The sequence below is a fragment of the Diabrotica virgifera genome, chromosome 4 (genome assembly GCF_917563875.1).
Source record: "Diabrotica virgifera virgifera chromosome 4, PGI_DIABVI_V3a".
Classification (NCBI taxonomy): domain Eukaryota; kingdom Metazoa; phylum Arthropoda; class Insecta; order Coleoptera; family Chrysomelidae; genus Diabrotica; species Diabrotica virgifera.
Genome location: NC_065446.1, coordinates 124,970,198 through 124,995,282, shown reverse-complemented (window position 1 = coordinate 124,995,282; position 25,085 = coordinate 124,970,198). Strand labels below are relative to the sequence as shown.

Here is a 25,085-nt window from a genome sequence, read left to right as displayed (position 1 = left end):
ATTTTGCACAGGTAAGTGACTTGACGGCAGAGGTACAATTATTGTACATGTTATATATTTTCTTAAAAATTCCTAAATCTAAAAGGAAATATTTGTTAGTTTTAAGATAATATTATCTATTACTAACATAATTGGTTAAAAATTGTTTAATATTGTAATAAATAAATAATAATATTCGGTAATTTGTTCTTGTGCGGATTTACAATCAAAAATTATAGCCGCTTTTAAGTGACCCCTGTTAGCTATCGTAAATTATTGAAATTACTGCAACAATAAACTTGAAAATAGTGGTCGTAAACTAATTCTAGCAAGAGTAGAATTGTATTATATGTATTTCAGTTGGAGACGTAATGCGTTTCGTCCACATTTAGTTATTTGGTGTTTGTCAATACGTGTATACCTAAAAATTATCATGAGTAATAATGATTTTAAATTTAGTTTACCGAAATGCCGACAAAAGAGGTATACATAGCATCAACAAAGAAAACTTGTGAAAGATGTGTAATATGGAGCCTCTGTCACTAATACGTGCAGCAATGTCTCGTGATCGGTTCAAGACCATGCTAAGATTTATAAGATTTGACAACGAAATACCCGCCAAAAACGCAAAAAAGCCAAAAAGGCTGCATTCATACGAGATACCTGGACAATTCAGAATAAAAATGTGCACCAAGGCTACAAACCATCCCAATGTATAACCATAGATGAACAACTGTTTCCGTTTAGAGGCCGCACACAATTTACACAATATATATCTTTCAAACCCACTAAACATGGTCTTTTGAGTTTGTAATGCATCAAATCCCATACAAATTCACCTTTATATTTGAAAACAGCATATTGTCCCTGACAAGTTATTGTTGGCGAACGAGTAACTTTGGATCTGGCCACGTCTTATAAAGGTTCTGAGCGACATATTACCACAGATAACTTTTTACCAGTTTTGAACTAGCTAAAGTCTGGAATTCATGTCACATGAAGTTAGTGGACTCAAATTAGAAAACGTAAGAGATTTATACTCATCAATATGCAAGCAAACAAGAAAATAGCTATTTTTTCCACAAATCTTGCATACAATCATGAATGCTCTTATTTGCTAAAGAAAAAAAAAGCAGTAATGTTACTCTCGTCCATGCAAATAACAGGACAAGTAGCCGGAAATGATTAAGTATTAGAGTAAATCTAAATGGGTGTTGATACCATGGATAAAATGCTGGGTGAGTATACGATCAAACGTCTAACATTGCTTTGGCTCTTGGGCTTTTTTATAATATGATTGACATCATTGGCTTAACAGAGAGCACAATCCATTACAAAAAACAAAGGACCCACGCAAGAAGTTTTTGAAGGTTCTTTCTTAAGATCTTTGTCTTGTTGTAGATACTCCTCCTCAAGTATCTCACAGCATTCGTAGATCTACTCCAGTAACCGGAAGTTGTCATGTTTGTCAAAACGAACGGAAAAAAACAACCTTAAATGAGAAAAAATTGTTTAGTATGTTTTCTACCTATATGTGACAAACGTTCTTTGTCTAAAACGACATGTATTTGTTGCGAAAATCCACACTAACATTCATTTTCGTAATAGGGTTCAAATAAACTATCATCTAAATACTAAATGTATTGATGTTCTATAACATTCATTAAAAAAGTACAAGGTACAAATGTACCTATGCCGTCGTTCATGGGGATAGGAAAAATTTAAGCCCCCTGCTGGGAACTGAATAAAGATTTATTTGTTATATTTGGCTGACATAATCTACTGGATAAATGTAGAGATGTCACATACTTTCAAGTCCCTATCAGTAGATAGACAACCTGCGTTCTGGCACATCCCCTAAATCGCAACCCTTAAATATTAATAAATGCCAAACGGCTTAACGTAGGATGACGTGTGACGTATCGTTGGAAAGGGGATGAAAAAGGGGGTTGAACGCAGTATGTGGCGTGCGCATCGGAATATGCCAAAAGGGCATTACGTCATATCTTCGTTTCTATTGGTCCGATTTTGACGTAAGAGGGCTCGTCGGAACGGGGAGGGGGTAACGAACACACAAAAACAAAGATGGCGGCAGTGCCAAAAGGGCATTACGTCATATATTCTTTTCTATTGGTCCAATTTTGACGTAAGAGGGCTCGTCGGAACGGGGAGGGGGTAACGAATAAGTTGAGACAAAAAACAAAGATGGCGCCAGTGCCAAAAGGGCATTACGTCATATCTTCGTTGCTATTGGTCCGATTTTGACGTAAGAGGGCTCGTCGGAACGGGGAGGGAGTAACGAATAAGTTGAGACAAAAAACAAAGATGGCAGCAGTGCCAAAACGGCATTACAGCATATCTTTGTTGCTATTGGTCCGATTTTGACGTATGGGGTGTCAAATGAAAGCGGTGGCAACACAGAAGCCAACTGTCAATTCTTCTTCTTCTTTTCGTTTGTCAATTCTTCTTCTTTTCCGTGTAGTGCCTAACAGAACGTGACATTCGACATCTTTGTTGTCATTGGTCCGATTTTGACGTATGGGGTGTCAAATGAAAGCGGTAACGACACAGAAGCCAACTGTCAATTCTTCTTCTTTTCGTTTGTTAATTCTTCTTCTTTTCCGTATAGTGCCTAACAGAACGTGACATTTGACGTATGACGTGACATTTATATGACATTGTTCAGTTTTCCGTCCGACATTTGACGCAGAACGTGGCATTTGGCGTAGGACGTGAATGACGTGAAATTTGACGCAAAACGTGACATTTGACGTAGATATGTGACATTCGACGTAGGACGTGAATGACGTGAAATTCGACGCAGAACGTGAATGACGTGACGTGAATGACGTGACATGTGACGTAGGACGTAAATGACGTGACGTGAATGACGTGAAATTCGAAGCAGAACGTGACATTTGAACGTGAATGACGTAGGACGTAAATGACGTGACGTGAATGACGTGAAATTCGACGCAGAACGTGACATTTGAACGTGAATGAGTGACGTGAATGACGTGACGTGAATGACGTGTCGTGAATGACGTGACCTGAATGACGTGAAATTCGACGCAGAACGTGAATGACGTGACGTGAATGACGTGACATGTGACGTAGGACGTGACATTTGAACGTGAATGACGTGACATTCGACTTGCTATCTTCTGCTACCGTCTGCTAATCTCTATTACCTTCTGCTTCGCTCTGCTACACTCTGCTGACCCCTTATACCGCTCTGTGATCGTCTGTGCCTTCGTGAAATTCGACGCAGAACGTGAATGACGTGACGTGAATGACGTGACATTTGACGTAGGACGTGTCGGTTGACGAAGGACGTGACATTTGACGTGAAACATTAAACGTGACCTATTATCGGTTCGATTGTGACGTATGAGGTGTCAAATACGCAAGCCCAACATCAACTGCTCGTCACCAGCCTACTTATTATTGTTCTTTCAAATAAACTAGTCAAATGTCCACTATTATACAGAAGTCTTCCATTCTTTCGTCTATAAGTAATTTTTTTGATCAACACGGTATATACAAGTACTAATATTTTCACACACTAGAGTAATTCCAACGAAAATTTCTAATCTGGACTTTTAAAATTTCCTTATTTTATAACTTCTATTTCACGAATAAATTCGTGAGCCACCCCGTATATACAAATACTAGTATATACAAATACTAATATTTTTCATACATTACAATTAAAATAGGTAAATAAATGCACAAGAAATGTCGTTAACGAAGGAAACTGTATATGTGAATCATTTCCAATAACAAAGTAGTTTAAACAAGGATGTTGTCTGCCTCCGACTTTATTCAAAATATATTCAATCATAGCTAGAGCAGTGGAGGAAACAATTATCCGGAATGGGAATAGACAGAGGCGGTGGTAAATATCTAGCAACCTTGTTTTTCGCAGATGATCAGGTAGTCGTAGCGAATGATGAAGAAGACAGACTATATGTTTAGAAGAATACATAATGAATATGAATTATTAGTCACACAAAACGATGAGGAATCCTTTAGCGGTCATTAATGACTTAATTTGTTGTTAATTACGTGGGGGTAATGGCCTATAATAGTAGTTGTGTATTTCGAAATAAAATTAAAAAAAACGGTTAGTGGTTTCTGATAAATTAATATCGACATTATTTAACGCATGTTGGGCAAAATCCGATACAGTAGAATACAGCAAAAGTAGACATGAAAAATGATAGTAATACATACAAATTCAATATCAATATTCGCACACCAAGCAGTCCTTGCTTATTATAGATATTATATCGACGCTTGAAAGGTAAAACTGCTAATACGCAAACTACGAATTTTACAGGAGAACCCTTTAAAGTTTGAAATATTATAAAAAAAAATTATAATTTTTGTTGTACGCTTACTATCTTGATAAATCTTAGGAATATAAATGTTTCATAATAGAATGCTTTCATGGTATAAATTTCTAAAGGAAATATTATCTAGTTTTAAAATTAATGGCGCATTATACAAAGTGATTCTTGAATGCAATCAGGTTAATTTACCATTTATGAGTAATTTTATGAGAAGGTGAAATGTTTTATAATATATTTATCTTATGAGTGCAAGCTACTAGAAATGTCTTTTGAAATTACAAGAATATAAGTCATTCTCGGTTTAAATTCTACTATTTTATTATATTTATTGCATAATTATTAGATATTCTAGACATTCCACATTAAAAACAAAAAGAAATAGTTTAAGTTATTAGAAAATACTTTATTTCTACGAAAAAAAAAAGTGAGGTTCATGGCAAAAACAATAAAAAACACATCAGCAATATATTAAAGTTGAACTCAATCTTCTTCGTCAGTATCTATAAGGGCATCATTTACACTATTACCTCTAGGTAATTTATATGTAAGGGTATATATTCTAGGTAAGGGTATGACATTCGATTGGCACAATTTATTCAGATCGCTATATTTTTCTTTGGAAATTAACAAAGGGGTTGGATATAAGTTACAATTTTCTGAATTCTTTACTTTACCGCTGATTTGTATGATCTCTTCTTGAGCATCTGAGGCCATCGAAAACTCAGGATATGATTTTGTTCATGGAAAAAGCCATAAGAGGCGGAAAAAGTCGAAAAAAAAAAATATGTCGACTAATGTGTATATAACCTTAAGAAAGATGAAAGAGACTTGAAAACCCACCCAACATATTTGACGAAAAGAACGATAAGAAAAAAAGAAAGAAGAAGGATAAACATGTGAATTTTCTTATTCAAGATAAATAATATGATGTGCAAGTTTCGATTAGATACCACTATGTATGGATAAACAATCTATACAGCTCCCTTTCCACACAATTAAATAAATTTAAGGGAACAAAGTATTTCGGCGATAGTTGTTGTACATTATTTTCTTACTATGGAAAAGCTAAATGTTCAAAAGGAATGTTGTTAGGGGAAATAAAATCTTATTACTGATATATGTATGCACCCGTTTTCATCGTCTACTCAGCTAGAACCACATACGGGACATCCGTGGCAAATAAGCATGTGTAGTAATAAGTGTACAAATTCAGCAAACGTGTTGCAATATTTTATCAAATTTCCTGATGCAGTAAAACGAAGCTTTATATTCAGCAGATTTATTGTGTATAAAAGGATGAGTAGCCTGCTAAAAAGTCCCATACTGTGCTGCCTTCACTATTACTAGTATCTAGTGTTGCTGTTGTTGCTGCTGAAAAGAGTGCTGTGTAAAATTCGGGGCAAAAAAAAATAATTGGTAAGTACCCCATTGCTTAATATATTGATGTAATAATTATTGGTTTGGCGACATCTGTACATTTTCATTATTTTTTGTATACCTTTGCCATACGGTGTCCATTTTATGATACGTTTGCCACACTTCTTTTGTATCTAGTAATATCTATTCTTATCAAACATCTCTCCTTTAAATTTGTATGTAACAATTGTATCAATCTAACATATAAAGCAGTTCTGTAGTTAGCTTAATTATTTTCTCCTATTTTTGTAGCAATTATCTTGTTGGAAAACAGCTGCTAGTGTTGCTGCTAAAAGGAGTGCTGTGTAAAAATCGAGGCAAAAAAAATAATTGGTAAGTACCCCCATTGCTTAATATATTGATGTAATAATTATTGGTTTGGCGACATCTGTACATTTTCATTATTTTTTTTTTGTATACCTTTGCCATACGTTATCCATTTTATGATACGTTTGCCACACTTCTTTTGTATCTAGTAATATCTATTCTTATCAAACATCTCTCCTTTAAATTTGTATGTAACATTTGTATCAATCTAACATATAAAGCAGTTCTCTAGTTAGCTTAATTCTTTTCTCCTATTTATGTAGCAATTATCTTGTTGGAAAACGCCTGCAGAAATCTAACCAGTTAGCCAAACCAATCGGTCAATACCAGCAAGAATCGTAAAGATTTTCTACAAAGCCAATAACTAATAGCTTTTTCTACACACACACACACACACGCACATCAATAACTAACATTTGTATTTTTTTATTATTTATTTTCGCTGCAAAAAACATACATTAATATACCACGGTAATGTACAAGCGACTTTAACCCCATATGAAAGCCACCCACAAAATTATTTAAGATTATTACAAGTAGATATTTCCGTAATCAATTCTGATCAAAATCAAAATTGTATCTTGGTAACTTTTGAAAAAATCATAATTTTATACAATTTTGTTCACACATTTCCATCTATTTCTGTTTTGTTCCTCTCTTATCCGCTATGTCACCATTCTTTTGAGACCGTCAGTCCGTAGCGTTGGCCGTCTTCCCCGTATTCGCTTGTATACCATTTTTATAACCACTTTTTTTTTATTAGTATCTACAGAATAGTTTTACACTGACTGTACTCGTTGATTCTGTCCATTAGCCTCTGAAGTCTCTCTAAACTATCTGCTGTCACCATGGTGTCGTCGGCATATCTAATATTGTTTACCCTTTCTCCATTTAGAAGGATGTTTTCGTCTACTCCGTATAGAGCCTCGTTAAAAATTCTCTCTGAGTACATAGTAAATATCAACGGGATAGGATACATCCCTGTCTAACTCCACATAGTATTTTTATGTGATCTGTTTCTTCTCCGTTAATTCAGTAGATGTCTGAAATTATTCTGAGGTTTTTGTCATCCACGTCTGCTTCTTTTAAAATGGTATTTTAGTTTAGTATTACGTTTCTATTATCTTATGTGTAACATAGCAGGCTTGTTCTATTTCCGTTGAAATGGGCGAAGACTTCTTTAGACATTTTTATAACCACTTTTTTATTAGTATCTACAGAATAGTTTTACACTTTATGTAGACGTTATTTAGAAATTTTTATGTGATCTGTTTCTTCTCCGTTAATTTTCATATATGCTGGTCTGATTTCAGTAGATGCCTGAAATTATTCTGAGGTTTTTGTTATCCACGTCTGCTTCTTTTAAAATGGTATTTTAGGTCAGTATTACGTTTCTATTATCTTGTGTGTAACACAGCAGGCTTGTTCTATTTCCGTTGGAATGGGCGAAGACTTCTTTAGACATTTTTATAACCACTTTTTTATTAGTATCTACAGAATAGTTTTACACTTTATGTAGACGTTATTTAGAACACTTCATTTAGGCACTCCATTGATGTTATTGTTTGTGCAATACGCATACTTTTAACACATTTATAAGCAGTTATTCTTCTTTCTCTTCTACATATTTTATGATTTTTTTTTCTTTTGTTTTTAGTATAACATGGCAGACGTACCACCAATGCTATCCTTCCCATCGTTTTCACTGCGATTAGCAACATATGCAACATGGCCGGCCGCGTTACCTATTCAACCTCTGGAATTTTGCCTTGCGGGATTCCGTTACACAGGGAATAGTGACGTGGTCTTGTGTTGTTTTTGCAACACACGGTTGCATAACTGGCCAAGTAGCAGCAAACCAATGGAAGCCCATAAGCCGACTTGCACGTATGTAAAAGCATTTAAAGAATTTTACCATTTAAGTACTTACGAGGGTCGTCTCCAAACATTTAAGAACTGGGGAGGTTCAGAAGCAGAGACATATGCTAGAGCTGGTTTCTATTTTACAGGAGAGACGTTACGGTATGTGACGAAACAACACATATTTTTACCCAACGTGCGGTTACAAACGCTTGCATTACGGCCTGGTCCGGTCGTGTCTAAGAGATTGGTAGAGGAGAAAAAAGCTGCCGAAAACGGCTATTTCTATTCGGGTGTATATCAAAGGGTGATACATACAGACGTATGTGTAATGCTAGATATGGATTTGCCCCCCAAAAAAATTGATGGTAGAATTGTGTGCAAGGTATGTCTGAATGATGAAATGAATGTTTTATTTTTACCCTGCAGACATCTAGCTGTCTGCATATCCTGCAGTAACGAATTAGAGGAATGTTGCATATGCCGATCTGAAATTTTCCAACGCATAAGGGTTTTTATGTAGCACATCTGAGGCTTTTTTCTTTTTTTTTACTCGGTTCGTTTTCTACATTCTCTGGCCGCTTCAGCACGCCTTTCTATTCGTTGCAGTCTTTAGGCATTTTTAGTTCAGTGTGTGTGTGTGTGTGTGTGTGTGTGTGTGTGTGTGTGTGTGTGTGTGTGTGTGTGTGTGTGTGTGTGTGTGTGTGTGTGTGTGTGTGTGTGTGTGTGTGTGTGTGTGTGTGTGTGTGTGTGTGTGTGTGTGTGTGTGTGTGTGTGTGTGTGTGTGTGTGTGTGTGTGTGTGTGTGTGTGTGTGTGTGTGTGTGTGTGTGTGTGTGTGTGTGTGTGTGTGTGTGTGTGTGTGTGTGTGTGTGTGTGTGTGTGTGTGTGTGTGTGTGTGTGTGTGTGTGTGTGTGTGTGTGTGTGTGTGTGTGTGTGTGTGTGTGTGTGTGTGTGTGTGTGTGTGTGTGTGTGTGTGTGTGTGTGTGTGTGTGTGTGTGTGTGTGTGTGTGTGTGTGTGTGTGTGTGTGTGTGTGTGTGTGTGTGTGTGTGTGTGTGTGTGTGTGTGTGTGTGTGTGTGTGTGTGTGTGTGTGTGTGTGTGTGTGTGTGTGTGTGTGTGTGTGTGTGTGTGTGTGTGTGTGTGTGTGTGTGTGTGTGTGTGTGTGTGTGTGTGTGTGTGTGTGTGTGTGTGTGTGTGTGTGTGTGTGTGTGTGTGTGTGTGTGTGTGTGTGTGTGTGTGTGTGTGTGTGTGTGTGTGTGTGTGTGTGTGTGTGTGTGTGTGTGTGTGTGTGTGTGTGTGTGTGTGTGTGTGTGTGTGTGTGTGTGTGTGTGTGTGTGTGTGTGTGTGTGTGTGTGTGTGTGTGTGTGTGTGTGTGTGTGTGTGTGTGTGTGTGTGTGTGTGTGTGTGTGTGTGTGTGTGTGTGTGTGTGTGTGTGTGTGTGTGTGTGTGTGTGTGTGTGTGTGTGTGTGTGTGTGTGTGTGTGTGTGTGTGTGTGTGTGTGTGTGTGTGTGTGTGTGTGTGTGTGTGTGTGTGTGTGTGTGTGTGTGTGTGTGTGTGTGTGTGTGTGTGTGTGTGTGTGTGTGTGTGTGTGTGTGTGTGTGTGTGTGTGTGTGTGTGTGTGTGTGTGTGTGTGTGTGTGTGTGTGTGTGTGTGTGTGTGTGTGTGTGTGTGTGTGTGTGTGTGTGTGTGTGTGTGTGTGTGTGTGTGTGTGTGTGTGTGTGTGTGTGTGTGTGTGTGTGTGTGTGTGTGTGTGTGTGTGTGTGTGTGTGTGTGTGTGTGTGTGTGTGTGTGTGTGTGTGTGTGTGTGTGTGTGTGTGTGTGTGTGTGTGTGTGTGTGTGTGTGTGTGTGTGTGTGTGTGTGTGTGTGTGTGTGTGTGTGTGTGTGTGTGTGTGTGTGTGTGTGTGTGTGTGTGTGTGTGTGTGTGTGTGTGTGTGTGTGTGTGTGTGTGTGTGTGTGTGTGTGAGTGCGTGCGTGCGTGCGTGCGTGCGTGTGTTTGTGCGTTTGGACGGTAAACAGCTCTAGCTATGTGTCTGCTTCTGATTACGTCTTTCTTTTGTGATCATCTGTTATCTTGGTTTCTATTGAATTGTTAAAATGCTTTTACGTAGGTAGTTTTGTTCACTTATATAAAGTTACTTTTATTTTACGTAATATGTAGTTTTGTATCACTAAATAGTGCTACTTGTTTTTCATGTAGGATGTCTTTTTATACCACTAATAGTATTAACTGATTTTTTTTATGTAGGATGCTGTATTGTTTCGCTAAAATAGTCTTATTTTTTTTTTGTGTAGAATATAATTTTGTTCCCCTAAAATAGAGATAAATGCTGTTTACGTATCTATGTACTTTTTGTTCACATAAACATGAAAGAGTTGCTTGTTTTTACGTAAGTAGTTTTTTAAATACATAATAAAATGTGTTCAAATTAATAAGTGTTTTATTATTAGTAGTAATATTTGCCTCCTTCTAATATCTTCATTCCTGATGTGATATATATATATATATATATATATATATATATATATATATATATATATATATATATATATATATTTTTTTTTTTTTGATATACCACACGCTCTTCTTAGATAATCCATTTCTACTACTTCCTTCCTTTTTCTATCTTTTTTCGTGATTTTCCACACTTCTGTCCCATAAATCATAATAGGCTCTACCATACAGGAGATCTTAGAATATTTACCACCTTTTTTTTGCCCTGCTGCGTTCTGTTTTCGATGTCTCTTGTGACAGTGCCTTCTTTAGATATTAGAGATCCGAGATATTTATATTCTTTACATGTTTTTGTGGTTCTAATTTCTTTAGATAATCCATTTCTACAACTTCCTTCCTTTTTTCTATCTTTTTTCGTGATTTGCCACACTTCTGCCCCATAAATCATAATATCTCTACCACGGTACGCTAGATTGTCAATTTCATTTTCTTATATCTTTAGACCATACAGGAGAGCTTAGAATATTTACCGCTTTTTCTTTGCCCTGCTGCGTTCTGTTTTCGATGTCTGTTTTGGTAGTGCCTTCTTTACATATTAGAGATCCGAGATATTTATATTCTTTACAATTTTTTGTTGTTCTAATTTCTACATCTGGAACTTCTTCATCATCCTCTTAATCCCCTATCATAAAGATATTGATGCCGCTTATTTATGTCAAACATTTTTTTTGTCTTATAATACCTTTAGACCATAGTAGAGAGCTTAGAATATTTACCGCTTTTTCTTTGCCCTGCTGCGTTCTGTTTTCGATGTCTCTTTTGGTAGTGCCTTCTTTACATATTAGAGATCCGAGATATTTATATTCTTTACATGTTTTTGTGGTTCTAATTTCTACATCTGGATCTTCTTAATTATCTCCTATCATAAAGATACTCTGTCTTTGACATATTCATATTGAGGTCTCATTTTTCATATTCTTTATGTATTCTTCTAAACATATAGTCTGTCTTCTTCATCATTCGCTACGACTACCTGATCATCTGCGAAAAACAAGGTTGCTAGATATTTACCACCGCCTCTGTCTATTCCCATTCCGGATAATTGTTTCCTCCACTGCTCTAGCTATGATTGAATATATTTTGAATAAAGTCGGAGGCAGACAACATCCTTGTTTAAACTACTTTGTTATTGGAAATGATTCACATATACAGTTTCCTTCTTTAACGACATTTCTTGTGCATTTATTTACCTATTTTAATTGTAATGTATGAAAAATATTAGTATTTGTATATACGGGGTGGCTCACGAATTTATTCGTGAAATAGAAGTTATAAAATAAGGAAATTTTAAAAGTCCAGATTAGAAATTTTCGTTGGAATTACTCTAGTGTGTGAAAATATTAGTACTTGTATATACCGTGTTGATCAAAAAAATTACTTATAGACGAAAGAATGGAAGACTTCTGTATAATAGTGGACATTTGACTAGTTTATTTGAAAGAACAATAATAAGTAGGCTGGTGACGAGCAGTTGATGTTGGGCTTGCGTATTTGACACCTCATACGTCACAATCGAACCGATAATAGGTCACGTTTAATGTTTCACGTCAAATGTCACGTCATTCACGTCACGTCATTCACGTTCTGCGTCGAATTTCACGAAGGCACAGACGATCACAGAGCGGTATAAGGGGTCAGCAGAGTGTAGCAGAGCGAAGCAGAAGGTAATAGAGATTAGCAGACGGTAGCAGAAGATAGCAAGTCGAATGTCACGTCATTCACGTTCAAATGTCACGTCCTACGTCACATGTCACGTCATTCACGTCACGTCATTCACGTTCTGCGTCGAATTTCACGTCATTCAGGTCACGTCATTCACGACACGTCATTCACGTCACGTCATTCACGTCACTCATTCACGTTCAAATGTCACGTTCTGCGTCGAATTTCACGTCATTCACGTCACGTCATTTACGTCCTACGTCACATGTCACGTCATTCACGTCACGTCATTAACGTTCTGCGTCGAATTTCACGTCATTCACGTCCTACGTCGAATGTCACATATCTACGTCAAATGTCACGTTCTGCGTCGAATTTCACGTCATTCACGTCCTACGCCAAATGCCACGTTCTGCGTCAAATGTCGGACGGAAAACTGAACAATGTCATATAAATGTCACGTCATACGTCAAATGTCACGTTCTGTTAGGCACTATACGGAAAAGAAGAAGAATTAACAAACGAAAAGAAGAAGAATTGACAGTTGGCTTCTGTGTCGTTACCGCTTTCATTTGACACCCCATACGTCAAAATCGGACCAATGACAACAAAGATGTCGAATGTCACGTTCTGTTAGGCACTACACGGAAAAGAAGAAGAATTGACAAACGAAAAGAAGAAGAAGAATTGACAGTTGGCTTCTGTGTTGCCACCGCTTTCATTTGACACCCCATACGTCAAAATCGGACCAATGAAAACAAAGATGTCGAATGTCACGTTCTGTTAGGCACTACACGGAAAAGAAGAAGAATTGACAAACGAAAAGAAGAAGAAGAATTGACAGTTGGTTTCTGTGTCGTCACCGCTTTTATTTGACACCCCATACGTCAAAATCGGACCAATAGCAACAAAGATATGCTGTAATGCCGTTTTGGCACTGCCGCCATCTTTGTTTTTTGTCTCAACTTATTCGTTACTCCCTCCCCGTTCCGACGAGCCCTCTTACGTCAAAATCGGACCAATAGCAACGAAGATATGACGTAATGCCCTTTTGGCACTGCCGCCATCTTTGTTTTTTGTCTCAACTTATTCGTTACCCCCTCCCCGTTCCGACGAGCCCTCTTACGTCAAAATTGGACCAATAGAAAAGAATATACGACGTAATGCCCTTTTGGCACTGCCGCCGTCTTTGTTTTTGTGTGTTCTTTACCCCCTCCCCGTTCCGACGAGCCCTCTTACGTCAAAATCGGACCAATAGAAACGAAGATATGACGTAATGCCCTTTTGGCATATTCCGATGCGCACGCCACATACTGCGTTCAACCCCCTTTTTCATCCCCTTTCCAACGATACGTCACACGTCATCCTACGTTAAGCCGTTTGGCATTTATTAATATTTAAGGGTTGCGATTTAGGGGATGTGCCAGAACGCAGGTTGTCTATCTACTCCTATCTCTTTAACAAAAAAAAATTATCACAATTATAAACTCAAGAGTTACAATTGTACCTATGCCGCCCGAAGAAAGTTAAAGCGTTTGTACCTTAAGACATAAATGTTTACAGAATATTCTAGATAAGAGTGAGAGTAAAAGAGAGCTGATTAACTATGATAAAAATATACATCTCAAAAGAAGAACAGGAGATCGGTACAGATCTGTATATCGGTAAGTATAATACATGATAATACTTCCAACTTCTTTCTACACCGATCTCCTGTTCTTCGCTTAAGACGTATATTTTTATCACAAAAGATAGTATATTTAAAAAAGACGTATATTAAAAAAGACGTATTTATATAAAGGGCGCAATACATGAATTTAAATGTAGCTAAAATATGCGCATATACAGGGTGAGTTTTTAGTGCGGGATCGGTCGATAATTCCATTACGGTATAGAATATCGAAAAAAGTTATTTAGAAAAAATGTAGGCAATGATATTCTCCACGCTTGGAAAATATGTCCATTTCTACGGGGTGATCAATAACTGCGTGGTATATCAAATATATAATTTTTTAAATGGGACACCCTATATATTTTTTAATATTTATATTTCCCTCATAATTCTTGTTCATATTATAGAGGTTTTTGCATTACTATAGAGAGTATTTAACAAGTTATGACCATTTTTATTTCGAAATCCTTATGAAATTAACACCATGTATATAAAGAAGTAATTCATAAATAATAATTTGTTTTATATAATGAGATAAACAATATACTGTAGTTTTTAAATTTAGTTTAGTTGAAATCATTGACGAATATTTGTATACAGGGTGAACTACAAAACCAAATTACGATTTTCTCAATTTTTTTAAATAGATTACCCTATATTTTATTTTTTTAAAACATTATACTTATGATTCTCTTTCACTTTTATATAGCATTCCCTATACTTAAACTCATTACTTTTTGAGATATTTTTAGTTTTCTTCAAATATCGGGAATACATTCAATTTTTCTAGTAGAAATAAGTAGTATAGTATAGTTGATCCAAAAGATGGCATAACCCAGACATCCAAAGTGAAAGTTATCCTCCAACACCAAATTGTTCTACATGGTCCACACAATGTCCAGAAAAAAGTCACACCATTTTGAGCGTCGGATTTGGGGGGGGGGGGGAGAGGGGGGAGAAATTGGTAAATTCGTAGTTTTTTAAGTTTTTCGCCAATATTTCTAAAACTATGTGGTTTAGCATGAACAACCCCGGATACAAAATTGTTCTACATTAAATTTGAAATAAAAAGGCCCAATGCATAATCTTTCTAAAATGAATGGTTCCAAAGTTACGGAGGTAGTATAGTATAACTGGTCCAAAAAAAGGCCTAAACCAAACATCCAAAGTAAAAGTTTTTCTCCAACACCAAAATGTTCTATATGGTCCACATATTGTTCAGTAAAAAGTTACACTATTTTGAGCGTCCGGTTTGGGAGGGAGATGGGAGAGAAGCCGGTAAATTAGTAGTTTTTTTAGGTTTTTCGCCAATATTTCTAAAACTATGCTTTAGCGTAAACTATATATGTTCTACATGAAATTTAAAACAAAAAATGTTCTATACATAATTGTTATAAAATCAACAGTTCCAGAGTTACGCAGGGTGAAAAGTCGAGGTTTTCGATACTTTTTATATTTTTTGGGCAATATTTATGATATAACTATACCAAAAACCCAGACATCCAAAGTGAAAGTTATCCTCCAACACCAAATTGTTCTATATGGTCCACATAATGTTCAGAAAAAAGTCACACCATTTTGAGCGTCGGGTTTGGGGTGGAGAGGGGGGAGAAATCGGTAAATATAAAAAGTATCAAAAACCTCCACATTTCACCCTCCATAACTCTGGAACCGTTCATTTTATAACAATTATGTATAGAACCTTTTTTGTTTTAAATTTTATGTAGAACATTTTTCTATAGAACATTCCTTATGCTAAAGCATAGTTTTAATAATATTGACGAAAAACTTAAAAAAAACTACTAATTTACCGACTTTTCTCCCCATCTCCCCCCCAATCCGGACGCTCAAAATGGTGTAACTTTTTACTGAACACTATGTGGACCATATAGAACAATTTGGTGTCGAAGGAAAACTTTTACTTTGGATGTCTGGGTTAGGCCTTTTTTTTGGACTAATTATACCATTCTACCTCCGTAACTTTGGAACCGTTCATTTTAGAAGGGTTATGCATAGGGCCTTTTTTATTTCAAATTTAATGTAGAACAATTTTGTGTAGAAGGTTGTTCATGCTAAACCGCTTAGTTTTAGAAATATTGACGAAAAACCTAAAAAACTACGAATTTGCAGATTTCTCCCCCTCTCCCCCCAAACCCGACGTTCAAAATGGTGTGACTTTTTTCTGAACATTATGTGGACCATATAGAACAATTTGGTGTCGGACGGTAACTTTCACTTTGGATGTCTGGGTTTGGGTCTAACTATATCATACTAAACTTAGTGTTGAGCGATAAATATACAAAATTATTCTTATCGAATAAATAACTAATACAAAATAGAAACCATAGTAATATGCAGTAAATGTACCCATAAATGTGATATTAAGAAATTATCATATTTCCCTAATATACAAGAATCGTAAAATTCCTACAAAAAAAATATGTCTTGTATATAATAATATAACAAGATTATTTTTATTTAATAAACAGCTCACACAAAACATAAATCAAAACAATATACAACTGATGTAATAGTTTTTTCCACCTACCTCTACCGAAAGTATACTTTTCCGGACCTGATTGTAGGGAGCAAAGTTGTACTTTTCCTCCCTAGGGAGGAAAATATTTTTCCTCCCTAGGGAGGAAAAGTAAAAGTGACGTCATAGTATTTCATTCATGAAATATAACTTATTGACGCCCTGTATAATATCTATTTTCTATTACGAAGTATCTATACATTTTAACGTTTATTTATAAAACACCCTCTATTTTGCAGAATGGTAAAAAACAGTAAATTGTTATTTTGATTTAACAATGTTTACATTAATAATTTGACTTATATTTGACAGTTGACAGTTACATTGTACCTACTTGTTGTTTTAGTTCTAATAAATTTTGTTGGTTAGTTACATAAATAAATTAAGTAAAAATGAAAAAATTACTTGTTATTTGAGGAAGGTGGAAAAACCATATGTATAACATGGGAGTAAAGTGCCTTTTCCTCCCTTGAATGATTACTGCCCTCCGCTACGCGTCGGGCAGTAAACTTCATTCTCGGGAGGAAAAGTTACACTTTCCTCCCTTGTTATACAAATAGCTATTAGATTGTTATATCAACAGAAAGCAAATAAGTTTGTAGTAACACATTCCTAATTGCAGATTGTGGCGCGCAGTTATTAATAATATAATTCTCACATTATTTTTCATTACTATGCATCAACAAATCCCTACTTGGTTAACACTCATAGTCAAACTAGGTGTTTTATAAATGCCTAAGATGCTATTGTTGGCGATTATGTGATTGGCCCACATTTTTTTGACGGTTGAGGTTTTTACACGACGACGGTACTCCAGTTCTTCCAAAATTGATTTTTTCATCTGGGGCTATATAAAAAACCTTGTATACCAGAAGCATCCAACAACGCCTGATGATATGAAAAAAAGAATAGGTGGAGCTTTTAATAATATTGACTTACAAAAATGTTAAGAAATGTGGCTCCCCCATTTGAATATCGGTTACAAAATTGCATAGACGTTGAAGGTGGGCATTTTCAACATTTACTTTAGACTTATATCTATAACATCACATTAATTGGTACATTCATTAAACATTGTTATGGTTTATATATTTTGTTAGTTATTTATTAAATGCAAATTTTTGTAATTTCATTACATAATACTTATTTGCTAAATTATTTCTACGCATAAATATTGGATGTATTCCCGGCAAATAAAGAAAACTAAAAATATCTCAGAAACTAATAAGTTTAGGTATAGGAGATGCTACAGAAACATGAAAGAGTATCATGAATAGAACATTCCTAGCAAATAAAATGTAGGCTATGTAAATCTATGTAAAAAAATGAGAAAATCGTAATTATTTTGTAGTTTAAAAATGCTTATAAAATTTAATGTTTCACTAAACACTTCTTCTTGGCTTAGAATACTGTTGATATAACAATCTAAAAACTGTTACATCAGTTGTATATTGTTTTGATTTATGTTTTGTGTAACGTTATTTATCGAATAAAAATAATCTCGTTATATTATTATATTCAAAATAAATTTGTATTTGTATGAATTTTAAGATTCTTTTATATTGGGGAGATATGATAATTTCTTAATACCAAATTTATTGGTACATTTACTGCATATTGTTATGGTTTATATTTTGTGTTAGTTATTTATTGAATAAAAATAATTTTGTTTAATTGTCGCTCATTACTAACTTATTTCTACTAGAAAAATTGAATGTATTCCCGATATTTGAAGAAAACTAAAAATATCTCGAAAAGTAATGAGTTTAAATATAGGGAATGCTATATAAACATGAAAGAGTATAATAAATATAATGTTTTTAAAAAATAATATATAGGGTGATCCATTTAAAAAAATTGAGAAAATCGTAATTTGGTTTTGTAGTTCACCCTGTATAGAAATATTCGTTAATGATTTCAATTAAACTTAATTTAAAGACTCCAGCATATTGCTTACCTCATTATATAAAACAAATTATTATTTATGAATTACTTCTTTATACACATGTTGTTAATTTCATAGGGATTTCGAAATAAAAATGGTCATAACTTGTTAAATACTCTGTATAGTAATGCAAAACCCTATGTTATATGAACAAGAATTATGAGAGAAATATAAATTTGAAAAAATATATAGGGTGTCCCATTTAAGGGCACCCAAAGTCCGAAAATTTAACTTTTTACCTTTTTTGGGTTATGATTGAAAATTATTCTCTGAAATCTTCTCTTTCCAACGATATATAACACATAAAACGTCTGCACTCAACTTACCGGGTACCGGTAGCTTTATAGCCTATTAGTGTGTTTTATGTTTTTGCGATTTCCCGAATACTAGGTTTTTAAATTTTGATGTCAGATATCTTTGTTTCCTGAGATGGTAAAAGGTCCAAATTTTTACAGTAATTGTAGATAGATAATATCTAGTCCCGCGTAAATTTTTATTGAAAAATTTACAAAAACTAGTAAAATAAAAAATAAAATCTAAACTTTTTTAGGTTTTTTTTGTAAGAGTATTTTAAAAAATTTTAAAATAAATGTTTCTTTCACTCTAACTTTACAAAAATCTACGCAGGACTAAAAAATACATGTAGTTTCAAAATAAAACAAAAATTAGGTCTCTAAGTGCTTTGGTTACAGAGCTATATGATATAATGTTAACATTGTCGTTAAATGGGACTTTGGGTGCCCTTAAAAAATTATATGTTTGATATACCACTGAACACCCTGTAGAAATAAACATATTTTCCAAGCCTGGAGAATATCATTGCCTACATTTCTTTTAATAACTTTTTTCGATATTCTATACCATTATGGAATTATCGACCGATCCCCCACTAAAAACTCACCCTGTATGTATATGCCTTGTTTGCCATTAAAATATGCACTTATATGCCCTTTTTGACCAAATATGCATACTGGTATGCAATGTTTTTTAATTGATTATCATAATAAAATGAGGTAAAAAACACACTTTTTGTAACAAAAAATGTTAGGAAGTTAACAACTATAAAAAACAAGGGGTTCCCGATAAAATTTTGTTCTGACTATAATTAATTACGTAATTATTGAAACATGACTTTTTTTATAATCACAAAAAATTTCGTACTGGGAATATATTATTTTAGATTTTTTGAATTATTCGAAACAAAAAAAGTCTGTTGTAATTTTTCTCTTAAGTTGATCGTTTTCTAGTTATAAACAATTTACAACTAAAAAAACAAAAATGACTATTTTCAAGACTCAAAAACAAATTTAAAAATATTATTTTTACAATCATCAAATACCTAAATTTAAGTTTAAACCGTTTTCTATTAGGTCCCGATAAGAAATTTTGCCATGTTTTATTGTAAAATAAATTTTTTTAATTATTAATGAGGAAGGTTCCTTATGGAAAGACGGGCGATCGTGCTACGTTAACAACTAAAAAAATAATGTTTTAAAATTAAGTATGTCCAATATAAACAATTTAAAACCAAAAAAGGCTCAAAAACATAATGTAAAAAATATCATTTTTGAAATTAGGAAGTAACTAAATTCAAACTCAAACAATATTCTATCAGTTCTTGATAAATCTGTTGGAATTATTTCATTTTAAAACATTGTTGTTAGTTGTTAATGCAGCCTGATCGCCCGTCTTTCTATAAGGAACCTTCCTCATCGACAATTAAAAAAATATATTTTAGAATAAAACGTGGCAAAATTATTATCGGGACCTAATAGAATAGACCTGGGTCCCGCGTACCAAAAAAAGTTGATTAATAGCAAGCTGAAAATTTGTTAACAGCGCACCGGTGTGTAGTTGGACAAACTTTAATGTACGGGAACACTGGAACAGGGGAAGTTTTAATTGTGTAACAGTTTAAATATTTGGAACGTCAGATTACGAAAACTTTCCATGTATTTTGTCGGACAGAACTTCCAATTGATTTATTACCATTTTGTTAAACTCTCGTTCAAAAATCAGACTGGTGTTTATCACCAACTGAGCATTTTAATGAGTGGAACACGAAGAACATATCAAATGACAAGAATCATGTTTGTTAGTAATAGCAGTCTGATTTTTGCATGAGAGTGTAATGAAAGGGTAACAAATCAATTGGATGTTCTGTCCGAAAAAATTCATGGAACGTTTTCGTAATCTGACGTTCCAAATTTTTAAACTCTTCCACAATTAAAACTTTCCCTGTTCCAGTGTTTCCATACATCAACCGATAAACTATTAACAAATTTTCATTGTTTAGAACTCAAAAACGATCAACTTAAGTGAAAAATAATTACAAGAGACTTTTTTGTTTCAAATGATCCAAAAAATCTAACAAAATATCTGCACGGGCTAATGGTTTTTTATTTATAAAAACGTCATTTTTTAATAATTATTAATTAAGCATAATCAAAACAAAATATTATACAGTAAGGTATCGTTTTATGCGGTGGATACGTTCTTCAGAAAACCGCATATAAAAAAATCCCATAAAAAAGACTTTACTTGCATTGAAAAAGTAGGGATACGTTCCGTAGTTTTTAAAATCCCATAAAATGGTGGACGTTTGTCTACCAAAAATTGTGTCTTTGATGTTTTTTTTTTCCATTGGACCAAGTTAAATCTTAAAGAAGAAGTTAAGAACGCTGACTAACGATATTGATATTGCAAAAACCCCTTCTTATGGAACATAAAGCATTAAGACACTTAATTAAATGTTTTAATCCGGAAATTAAAACGTGCTGTTTATTTTATTGCTACTTGAAATCAGCAACATTTAAACTCTTAAAAACTTAAACATTTAAATCTAATTTCAAAACAATTAGAGGTTAAACTTTAACTTAGAGTTAACTTCTTTTTCTTCTTAAGGTGCCGAGACCGCTTGTCGATCGTTGGCTCTCATGTTGCCCAGCATATTAACAATCATTGTCCTATTTACAGCCGCACGAAATAGTTCAGTGCTAGTTTTCCCAAACCATTGGCGTAGGTTTTAAGCCAAGAAGTTGTACGGCGGCCAACACTTCTTTTCCCATTATTTTACCTTGCATGACAAGGTGAAGTATGTCATATTTTTCTGGGTGACGCATTATATGACAAAAGTATTCCAATTTGCGCCTTTTAACCGTGTTCACTACTTCGCAACTTTTATTCAAACGTTGCAAAACCCTTTCGTTTGTGACTCTTTCTACCCAACTGATCTTCAGAATACGGCGGTAGACCCACATCTCAAATGCTTCTAGGTTTTTTAAAAGCGATTCTGTCAGGGTCCATGCTTCAACCCCGTAAAGTAGTACTGGGAATATATAACATCGAACCATTCTTATGCGAAGTTCCAAATTTAGATCATGACTGCACAGGATTTTCTTAAATTTCATAAAACTTGTTCTTGCTTTGGCAATTCTACTTTTTATTTCTGTACTAGGGTTCCAGCTTTCATTAATATGAGTACCCAGATATACGAGATTACTTACTCGTTCAATTGAGTCATTACCGATTGTTACGTTATAGTTATTATTATTTACGGTTGCCTGTTTACTAATAACCATAAACTTTGTTTTTCTTGCGTTGAGTTTGAGTCCATATATCTCGCAGAATGCCACCATTCGGTTCAATAACGCTTGAAGATGTTCAATTGATCCAGTCAGCAACAAGGTGTCATCTGCGTATCTGATATTGTTCATAAGCATACCATTAATGAATATTCCCTCTTTTGCGTTCTCCAACACTTCATTTAAGATTGTTTCAGCGTAAAGATTAAACAACATTGGTGACAATATACAGCCTTGTCGAACTCCACGCTTGATTTTTATTTCTTCAGAGCACTGATTCGCAACCCTAACACATGCAGTCTGGCCCCAATACAAATTTGCGATTATTCTAATGTCCCTACCGTCCAGACCGGTAGTTTTGAGAATATGTAGCATTTTTTCATGGCAAACTTTATCAAAGGCCTTTTCAAAATCAATCGCGCACATGAAAACGTCATGATTTACATCTGTGCATCTTTGAATTAAAACTTGGGTTGCGAATAGTGCATCACGCGTTCCAAGGCCGCAGCGAAAACCGAATTGAGTACTTGAGATTCTTTCCTCAATTTTTCTATATGTTCTTTGATGAATTATTCTGAGAAACGTTTTCAATATATGACCCATTAGGCTGATGGTGCGATTGTCGCTGCATTTTGTAACTCTGCGTTTTTTTGGTATTACAACAAATGAGGATTTAAGCCAATCTTTAGGAATTTTTCCGCTTTCGTAGATTAAGTTGAATAATTTCGTAAGTAGCACAACTTCAAAAGAGTATTAAAAAAATCCGCATAAAAAGAGACCTTACTGTATATCGTTATCCAGATCGGTGCAGTTCGACCTTATATCGGATCCTTTATTAATAGCACAGATTATCATGTAATGACAATTACGTCTAGCGTCTAGCGTAACACTTAAATAGTTTGAGGAATAACTGGTTATAAAGTGGCATATCAGTTAATAAATCATGTTAATATAAATAACAGATAACATTAATTAGACAATAATGTCGAATGTTATTTGTTTACTAACTAAATTCTCTACAAACAGGCATTTAATATTATGCAGGGTGATTTATTAAGAATGTCCAATCTCTGAGTTTTATATTGTAGACCTCAAAATATTAAGATTTAAGCCAAATCTCTTAAATATATTTTATTTAAAAATTTAATAACTATTTTTTCCCATTACTTTAAAACTATTTGACATATCCTTGTCATACTTGGCAGAAAATGTAACTCCTATACACTTTACTAAATTATGATAAATAAACGTTTCTGACTACTACCAGAGGCGCACGACAGGGGGTAGTGAATGGTTGACCCTTCCCAAATTCTAATCACTGGTAGATTAGCTATTTCACCACGGCTATTTTAATTATTGTATTGTGCTCCTTCATTTGTAACATCAAATATCTCGAAAAATAATGAATTTATCGTTACGAATGAAAAGTATTTTATTTGCATATAATATAGTATTGGATAATCTAAAAATTATGCTAAAATGGCAATTCGGTCAGTTGCGTAGAATTTTGAAAATGTCAACTATTCACTTCCCCCTGTCGTACGCCTCTGGTAGTAGCCAGAAAAGTTTATTTAACATAATTTAGCAGGGTGCACAGTATTTACACTTTTTGGCAAGTATGATAAAATATGTCAAATACTTTTAGAATACTGGGTACCTACAAATAATTTTTAAATTTATAAATTGAATATTCTGTAACTCAGTAAGGACCCACATTAAGTGATTTGGGTTAAATATTAGCTACTTGTACCCAGTACTTTAAAAGTATTTGACACATCCTTATAATATTTGGCAGAAAGTGTAGATATTGTACACTCTACTAAATTATGATAAATAAACGTTTCTGGCTACTACCAGAGGCGTACGACTTGTGAAAGTGAATGTTTGACCCTTCTCACATTCTACGTGATTGGCGGAATTACTATTTTAGTACAATTTTTCGATTCTCCAATAACTTCTATGTAAATAATGTAGTCTTCCTTCGTAGCGATAAAATTATTAATTTCCGAGATATTTGTAGTTAAATATAAAGGGGCACACACATTAATTTAAATAGCTATGTCGTTTCATTTTCGACTTTAAATATCTCGAAAACTAATGATTTTATCGTTACGAATGAAGAGTATATTATTTACATAGACAGTATTGGAGAATTAAATATCGCGCTGATACATTGGTGTAGAAAACTGGAAAGGGTCAACCCTTCACTATCCCCTGTCGTACGCCTCTGGTAGTAGCCAGAAACGTTTGTTTATTATAATTTAGTAGGGTGTAGCACCTACACTTTCTGCCAAGGATCACAAGGATATGTCAAATAGTTTTAAAGTACGGGGTAAAAATAATTACTAAATTTTTAAATAAAACACCCTGTAACACAGTAACGAGCCACATTTTATTTGAGTGATTTTAGTTAAACCGTAATATTTTAAGATCTAGAATCTACAACTCAAAAATTGGACATTCTTAATGAATCACCCTGTGTAAAGGGATTAACTTCGATATTGTCTAAGATGTAAAAAGAAATTCAGAATCGCTTCTTGAATAAGGGCGCCAGGAAATAGGAAACAAATCTTTCGTCATTTCTAAAACAGTATAAGAGACTAATGCTTTATAAACAAGCCTTGACGGTATATAAATAAGTATTAAACTTAAATCGCAACTGAATGGTCTTACGAAATGTCTGACAAATCCGACATTGCAATAAACAGAATTTCATACAATATAAAAAAAGATAAGAGAAAATTATATCAATAAGCTTAGATATACTTTTACACCTCACACAAAGAAAATAAAATGAAAAACTGCCAACACAAATCTTTACCCTCTCAATTTCAATTTTAAGGGAAATACGAATTTTCGTTCGCTTTTACCTGATTCCGTTTGCCGCTGAGCATTTCATGTAAATTTTTTCATCGATCTTTCATGTGTAAAGAAATATCCACAGAGCCATTATTCCCGGAATACTTAAACACTATACATGGCGTCTATAACTAATTGAACATGACATTAACTGGTCGTGATAGCTGGTATCTATACGAAAGATTTATTGGCTATTTACACAAAAACAAACCTGAACTGAGGATTATTTTAAACTATGTTATCTATATACTTAATTAAATATAACATAATATGCTACAACCATAAGAAGTATAGACATTTTTTTTCACTTCTTTATTCAGCAATCTATCAATAATGGCAACAAGCGTTTTTGTTGACAAATAATTATGACTTCTTGT

General features: G+C 34.3%; 1 protein-coding gene across 1 annotated transcript in view; it reads right to left on the bottom strand.

Moving 5' to 3' along the window:
* LOC126883901 (5-hydroxytryptamine receptor-like) overlaps window positions 1–24,860 on the bottom strand; it is a 193,859-nt gene extending 168,999 nt beyond the window's left edge. Inside the window, exon 1 of the mRNA XM_050649601.1 lies at window positions 24,720–24,860. Within this exon, the coding sequence (XP_050505558.1) occupies window positions 24,720–24,743 (24 nt within the window). The 5' untranslated portion in view covers window positions 24,744–24,860. The remainder of the gene's footprint in view (window positions 1–24,719) is intronic.
* Between the last annotated feature and the right edge of the window lie 225 nt (window positions 24,861–25,085).